This window comes from Chiloscyllium plagiosum, chromosome 3 (assembly GCF_004010195.1).
Source record: "Chiloscyllium plagiosum isolate BGI_BamShark_2017 chromosome 3, ASM401019v2, whole genome shotgun sequence".
Classification (NCBI taxonomy): domain Eukaryota; kingdom Metazoa; phylum Chordata; class Chondrichthyes; order Orectolobiformes; family Hemiscylliidae; genus Chiloscyllium; species Chiloscyllium plagiosum.
In genome coordinates, this window is record NC_057712.1 from 109743185 (window position 1) to 109751525 (window position 8341).

The 8341-nt window shown below is 44.3% G+C and overlaps 1 protein-coding gene across 1 annotated transcript in view; it reads right to left on the reverse strand.

Moving 5' to 3' along the window:
• rtn4ip1 (reticulon 4 interacting protein 1) overlaps nucleotides 1-8341 on the reverse strand; it is a 52425-nt gene that overhangs the window by 37948 nt on the left and 6136 nt on the right. The window contains exon 2 of the mRNA XM_043687051.1: nucleotides 910-1061. Within this exon, the coding sequence (XP_043542986.1) occupies nucleotides 910-1061 (152 nt within the window). The remainder of the gene's footprint in view (nucleotides 1-909; nucleotides 1062-8341) is intronic.

Genomic DNA, 8341 nt, shown 5'->3' on the forward strand with positions numbered 1-8341 from the left:
GCCAATTCACCTGACCTGCACATCTTTGGACTGTGGGAGGAAACCGGAGCACCCGGAGGAAACCCACGCAGACACGGGGAGAACGTGCAAACTCCACACAGTCAGTCGCCTGGGGCGGGAATTGAACCCGGGTCTCTGGCGCTGTGAGGCAGCAGTGCTAACCACTGTGCCACCGTGCCGCCCTTTCTTTCTCTTTCTTCCACAGATGATGACGACACAGGAACACAGGAACAGGAGTAAGCCACTCAGCCCCTTGAGCCTGTTCTATGTCTAATCTGTGGCCTAACTCCATATTGTTGCCTTTGGCCCACATCCCCAAGTACCTTTCCTTAACAAAAAAAATTACCTATCTCAGATTTACATTAATAACTGATCCAGCATCCACTGCCGGTTGTGGAAGAGAGTTCCAAGCATCTTAAAAAATAAAGGGCGGCATGGTGGCTCAATGGTTAGCACGGCTGCCTCACAGCTCCAGGGTTACTGATTTGATTCTAGCCTCGGATGACTGTCCATGTGAAGTTTGCACATTCTCCCTGTCTCTGTGCAGGTTTCCTCTGGGTGTTCTGGTTTCCTCCCTCAGTCCAAAGATGTGCAGGTTATGTGGACTGGCCATGTTAAATTGCCCAAAGTTCCCAGGGGCATGTGCGTGGTAGATAGATCAGCTATGAGAATTGCAGAGTTATGGGGATAGGGTGGGATGCCCTTCAGAGGTTCAGTGCAGACTCGATGGGCTGAATGGCCTCTTTCCACACTGTCGGGATTCTCTGATTCTATTTACTACCCTTTGTGCGTAGAAGTGCTTCCTAACAACTCTGGGTTTTGGAGCTTAATATCAGAGTATCTCTGCCAGTTTCTATGTTCAGAGTAGGAGGCTTGTTCAAACACACACAGTAACACAATCCACATCACCTCGTCTCCGGGTTTGAAATAAGACACATCCAGTCCAGTTTCCATGACAACACCGGAGACATCTCGGCCCAGAATGAGAGGAAATTCACTCCCGGCAGCTTTTATATGCAATGGGTCACGTCTCACTTGAAGTGCAGCTGCACCATAACCATCTTTAAGAAATAACAAAACAATCCAGGCTATTGGTCACAACCGACTAGTACAGTACTTAAATAAATCCAGTACATCTACAACAGAAAAACAGTAACTAAAACACAAGCAAAATATGCGGAAGCTGGAAATCTGAAATAAAAGCAGAAAACGCTGGAGAAATTCAGCAAGTCTGCTAGCACCTGTAGAGAGAGATATGGAGTTAATGTTTTTGGGTCCAGTGTAACTCTTCCTCTGTGGTCTGTGTTTATTATTCCACGTTGCTATCTGTCTCTTTCTTGGCCTCTCTCGAAACCTGAAGTTCTGAAGGGCCTCGTTCTGAACTGTGACAATGCTGTAACTCTCCAAAGCAATGTGCTTAGCCTGAGCCCAGCACTCGGCGACACAGCCATCTGATCCTTGCCCACGAACATAACACCGAGGCAGAGAGGCAGTAAGTTTAAAATGAAGTCATTTGAAGTTAAGGAAGGGCAGACAAGAATGTAAAGATGATGGACTAATGATGTTAATTCAAGATGGGATCAGTATCTTCACAATATGATAATAAGCTACTGATTAATAATAATCAGCATGGTGGCTCAGTGGTTAGCACTGCGGTCCCACAGTGCAAGAGATCCAGGTTCGATTCCAGCATCAGGGACTGTGTGGAGTTTGCACATTCTCCCGGTGTCTGTGTGGGCTTCCTCCAGGTGCTCCGGTTTCCTCCCACAGTCCAAAGATGTGCAGGTTAGGTGGGTTAACTATGGTAAATGTGATGTTATGGGGATAGGATGGGATGCTCTTTACAGGGTCAGTGCAGACTCGTTGGGCTAAAAGGCCTCTCTCTGCACTGTAGGAATATTATGATTCGGTGTGCGAGGATCTCAGACTAGAAAAACAAAGCATCTAATCTCTTTGATTGGAATTAAGAAACAGCGAGGGGCAACAGACATGAGAGAAATATGGAGTATGTGCAACAGGGTTTTTTTATAGAGTGGTTAAATCGTCTGAGCAATAAAGCTGTGAAGGATGAGTTTCTGGAGTGCCATAGGGATAGATTTCTCCAGCACCACGTTGCATAGCAGACGAGAGTTCAGGCTACAACAGTGCTCTGTTCTGAAGACGACTCAGTGGACCCGAAACATTAACCCTGCTTTCTCACAGCAGATGCTGCAGATGAGTTTTTCTATCAAGTTTTGTTTTGTTTCTGACTCTCAGCATCTGCAGTTCTCGGTATTTTTGTTTAGAGTGCAGGCTTTTCTAATTCAAGTACTATGTGATGCAAAAAAAAGACAAATTACTAATTTTATTGTAAAAGTCACTATTAGGATGACTGACTGCAACATGATCGAATTTTACATTAAGTTTGACAGCGAGGTAGTTAAATCTGATGCAAGGATGTTAATATGGGATAAGAGAAATTCTTTAGGCACGAGGCTCAATTTGGCTGAGCTGGATTGGGAAAATGCATCAATTGCCTGACTATACATCGGCAATGGACAGTCTTTAAAGAACTGTTATATGATTTACATTCCTGCAATGTGCACAAACTCAGAAAGTATCTGTCACTGTATCTGAAATCAGAAGTTAAGGATTGTATAAGATTAAACGACTCAAAGTGGCCAGAAATTGTTACAAACTTAAGGATTGTCAAATGTTTTAGAATACAGCAAAGGAGAACTAAGAAACTGATAAGAAAGAATACAGCCTAAATTAAATGTAGCAAAAGAAACATTTGTGGGCGGCACGGTGGCACAGTGGTTAGCACTGCTGCTTCACAGCGCCAGAGACCCGGGTTCAGTTCCCGCCTCAGGCGACTGACTGTGTGGAGTTTGCACGTTCTCCCCGTGTCTGCGTGGGTTTCCTCCGGGTGCTCCGGTTTCCTCCCACAGTCCAAAGATGTGCAGGGTCAGGTGAATTGGCCATACTAAATTGCCCGTAGTGTTAGGTAAGGGGTAAATGTAGGGGTATGGGGTGGGTTTCGCTTCGGCGGGTCGGTGTGGACTTGTTGGGCCGAAGGGCCTGTTTCCACACTGTAATGTAATCTAATCTAATAAAATGGATTTATGATAGGTACATAAAAAGAAAACATTTGACCAAGAGAAACATGGGTTTATTAAACAGCATCAGGAATATTTATAATCGATAATAGAGAAATGGAATAGAAGCTAAATGTTGTCTCATTTCCCTGGGAAAGATAGAAGAAATCTCCCAGAGTTAGACATCCCAGTGCCTAAAGAGAATGAGGAGTTGAAGGAAAGTAATATTGATATTAATGGGGCTGACAGTTGCCATGTCCCTGGGTGAGGAGAAAGTGAGGTCTGCAGATGCTGGAGATCAAAGTTGAAACTTTATTGCTGGAACAGCACAGCAGGTCAGGCAGCATCCAGGGAACAGGAGATTCGACGTTTCGGGCACAGGCCCTTCTTCAGGAATGTCCCTGGGTCCTGATTGGCTGCATCCCACCATATTGAAGAAAGTGGCTATAGAGATAGTCACAACATTGGGCATCATCTTCCAAAACTACATAGATTCTGAAAAGATTCTTGCCAAGTGGAAGCTTCCCACTATTTCAGGAAGGAGCAAGGAAACAAGATATTTATATCAGTAGCAGGGAAAACGTTGGAAGATGTCATAAAGGACATTTAAGATGTTCTGAGGAAGGGTCACTTGACAAGCGTTAACTCTGATTTCGCTCCACAGATGCAGCCAGACCTGAGCTTTTCCAGCAATGTTTTGTGTGTGTGTGTATAAAATAGACACTTGGATTAAAAAAAATGTGACTGGGCATAGTTAGCATGGATTTGCAAATGAAAAATTAGAACATAGAACAGTACAGCACAGAACAGGCCCTTCAGCCCACGATGTTGTGCCGACCATTGATCCTCATGTGAGGTAAACTTAATGTACGAGCTCTCAAATTTCTGTGACCATATGCATGTCCAGCACTCTCTTAAATATCCCCAATGACCTCGCTTCCACAACTGCTGCAAGCAACGCATTCCATGCTCTCACAACTCTCTGCTTAAAGAACCCGCCTCTGACATCCCCTCTATACTTTCCGCCAAACAGCTTAAAACTATGATCCCTCGTGTTAACAATTTCTGCTCTGGGAAAAGGTTTCTGGCTATCAACTCTATCTATGCCTCTCATTATCTTGTACACCTCAATTAGGTCCCCTCTCTTCCTCCTTTTTTCCAATGAAAAAAGTCCAAGCTCAGTAAACCTATCTTCGTAAGATAAGCCCTCCATTCCAGGCAGCATCCTGGTAAACCTTCTCTGAACCCTCTCCAAAGCATCCACATCTTTCCTATAATAGGGCAACCAGAACTGGACACAGTATTCCAAGTGCGGTCTAACCAAAGTTTTATAGAGCTGCAACAAGATCTCACGGCTCTTAAACTCAATCCCCCTGTTAAGAAAGCATATGGTATTTTGGCTTTCATTAACAACCCTGTCCACCTGGGTGGCAATTTTAAGGGATCTATGTACCTGCACACCAAGATCCTGCTGTTCCTCCACACTGCCAAGAATCCTGACTTTAATCCTGTACTCAACTTTCAAGTTCGACCTTCCAAAATGCATCACCTCGCATTTATCCAGGCTGAACTCCATCTGCCACCTCTCAGCCCATCTCTGCATCCTGTCAATGTCACACTGCAGCCTACAACAGTCCTCCATACTGTCAACAACACCTCCAACCTTTGTGTCGTCTGCAAACTCATCCTTCAATTTCCTCATCAAAGTCATTAATAAAAATTACAAAGAGTAGAGGCCCAAGAACAGAGCCCTGTGGAACACCACTCACCACTGACTTCCAGGCAGAATACTTTCCTTCCACTACCACTCGCTGTCTTCTCTCGACCAGCCAATTCTGTATCCAGACAGCTAAATTTCCCTGTATCCCATTCCTCCTGACCTTCTGAACGAGCCTGCCATGGGGAAACTTATCAAATGCCTTGTTGAAGTCCATATACACCACATCCAACTCATCAACCTGTCTAGTAACATCCTCAAAGAACTCAATAAGATTTGTGAGGCATGACCTGCCCCTCACAAAGCCGTGCTGACTGCATTTAGTCAAGCCATGCTCTTCCAGATGGTCGTAAATCCTATCCCTCAGAATCCTTTCTAACGCCTTGTAGACGACAGATGTGAGACTGACTGGTCTGTAATTGCCAGGGATTTCCCTATTTCCTTTCTTGAAGAGAGGAATTACATTTGCCTCCCTCCAGTCCTCAGGTACGACTCCGGTGGAGAGCGAGGATGCAAAGATCTTCGCAAGCGGCGAAGCAATCACATTTCTCGCTTCTCAAAGCAACCGAGAACAAATCTGGTCTAGCCCTGGCGACTTGTCAATCTTAATGTTTGTCAAACTTTTCAGCACATCAGCTTCCTCAATCTCTATCCGTTCCAGCATGCTTACCTGCTCCTCAATGGTTTCATTCACTACAAGGTCCTTTTCCTTAGTAAAGACAGAAGCAAAAAACTCATTTTGGGCTTCCCCTACCACCTCAGATTCTATACACAAGTTCCCTATGCTACCCCTGATCGACCCTACTCTTTCTTTGATCATTCTCTTATTCCTCACATAGGTGTAAAATGCCTTTGGATTCTCCCTAATCCTTCCTGCCAAGCCTTTTTCGTGCCCCCTCCTGGCTCTCCTCAGACCTATTTGGAGCTCCTTCCTCACCTGCCTGTAATCCTCTAGAGCTGAGCAAGACACTTGCTTCCTCCACCTTATGTAAGCTGCCTTCTTTTTTTTGTGTTAGATAACTTGAGAGTTTTATAAGACCACAAGAAAAAGGAACAGGAGTAGGCTATTTGGCCCCTCGAGGCTGCTCTACCATTCAATAGGATCTTGGCTGATTCGTTGCCATTTCCTGCCTTTTCTCCATAACCTTTGATTCCATACTGAACAAGAATTTATCTCAGCCTTCAATACATATAAGGACTCTGCCCCCACTGCTCTCTGCAGTAACAAGTTCCAAGGACTCTCAACCCTCAGAGAGAAGAAATTTCTTATCATGTCAGTCTTCAATTGGCACCACTTTATTCTGTGATTCTGCCCTCTGGTCCTGAACTCTCCCATGAGGGGGAACATTCTCTCAACACTGACCCTGTCAAGTCCCTCAAGAATCCAATCCAGTGAGATCACCTCTCATTCTTCTAAACTCCAGTGAATTGAGTCCCAACCTGTTTAACGTTTGCTCATAAGACATTCCCTCAGGAACCATGCTGGTGAACCTTCTCTGAGCTGTCTCCAATTAAATAACATATTCTCCTAAAAAAGGTGACCAAACTGCTCTCAGTACTCCAGATGTGGTTTCACCAGCAACTTGTACAGTTGCATCAAGATTTCACTCCCCTAATGCACCTTAATAAAACCCAACATTCCATTCGCCTTCGTGATTACCTACTACACCTGTGTGCTAGCTTTTCCAAGGGTGTTACAAACCAAATCAATAAAGGGGAGCTGACGGATATAGTATATTTGGATTGTCAGAAGGCTTTTGATAAGGTCCTCCACAGTAAAACCAAAGCACATGATATGAGGTAGTGTATTGGCTTGGATTAAGGATTGGCTACCAAACAGAAAATCGTCTGCAGTGGTTCAAGAAGGTAGCTTACCACCACCTTCTCAAATGCAACTAATGACGGCCTAGCCAGTGACACCTATGTCCCTGAAGTGAATAAAAATAAAAATAAATTCTCATATTGGCAGGATGTAGCTAGTGGGGTACAGTGAGGATCAGTACTTGGGTCTCAGCTGTACATAATGTTTATCCATGATCTGGATGTGAGATGAAGGGTTCTTGTGACAAGTGGCAGTGGCACAGTGGTAGTGTCCCTGACTCTGAGGTCTGGGTTTAGGTCCACCTGCTTCAGGGGTGTATCGTAACACATTGGGACATGGGGACCAAATGTAGTATTTACAAATTTGTAGATGATGTAAAGTTTAGCAAAAAATTGCATCATGAGAGATGTGTTGAGCCTTTTCCGGAGGATTTGGACAGGCTGAGTGTTTGGCCAATAACATGGCAAATGGAATATCAAGTGGAAAATATGAGGTAATCTACTTTGGTAGGGACTATAGATGCTTTGAGTATTTCTTAAACTATGAGAGGTTAGAAAGTATAGATGTACAAGGACTCGGATATCCTTGTCAATAAGTCACTGAAGGCTAACATGCAGGTGCAGCAAACTATGAGGAGGGCTATTGGAATGTTAGCATTTATTATAAGAGGATTTGAGTACAGGATTAGTGAAGTCTTGCTTCAATTGTAAGGGAGCTTGGTGAGGGACACAGGAGCCTGTTCCACCATTCAATGAGATGATGGCTGATCTGTGACCTAACTCCATGTACATGCCTTTGGCCCAAATGCCTGAATATCAATTAATCTACATCAGGTTTAAAATTAGCAATTGATCTAGCATCCAATGCTGTTTGTGGAAGAGAGTTTCAAGCATCTACCACTCTGTGTGAAGAAGTGCTTTCTTACATCTCTCCTGAATTATCTGCTTTGAAATAACATGTGAAGTTTTGGCTTATTTACCGCAGCAAAGATATTAATGTCATATAGGAACTGTAATGAAGGTTCACCAAACTTGTTCCTGGATTGGTGGGACTGTCCAATGAAGAGCAGTTAAGAGGTGGGGGTAAAAGAGGGGGAGGTGTGGCATTGCTTGTCAAAGATAGTATTACAGTGGTGGAAAGGACGATGAATGAAGACTCGCCATCTGAGGTAGTTTGGGTTGAGGTTAGGAATAGGAAAGGTGAGGTCACCCTGTTAGGAGTATTCTACAGGCCTCCTAATAGTTCTAGAGACATAGAAGAAAGGATTGCGAGGATAATTCAGGAGAAGAGTGAAAGTAACAGGGTGGTTGTTAGGGGGGACTTTAACTTTCCAGATATTGACTGGGAAAGCTATAGCTCGAGTTCGTTAGATGGGTCGGTGTTTGTCCAATGTGTGCAGGAGGGTTTCCTGACACAATATGTAGACAGGCCAACAAGAGGTGAGGCCATACTGGATTTGGTTCTGAGTAACAATCCAGGCCATGTGTTAGAATTGGAGGTAGGTGAGCACCTTGGGGACAGTGACCACAATTCGGTGACTTCTACTCTAGTGATGGAGAGGGATAAGTGTGCACTACAGGGCAAGAGTTATAACTGGGGTCAGGGAAATTATGATGCGGTGAGGCACGACCTAGGATGCCTGGCTTGGAAAAGTAGGCTTCAAGGCAAAGGCGTAATTGATATGTGGAGCTTGTTCAAGGAGCAACTATTGAATGTCCTTGATAA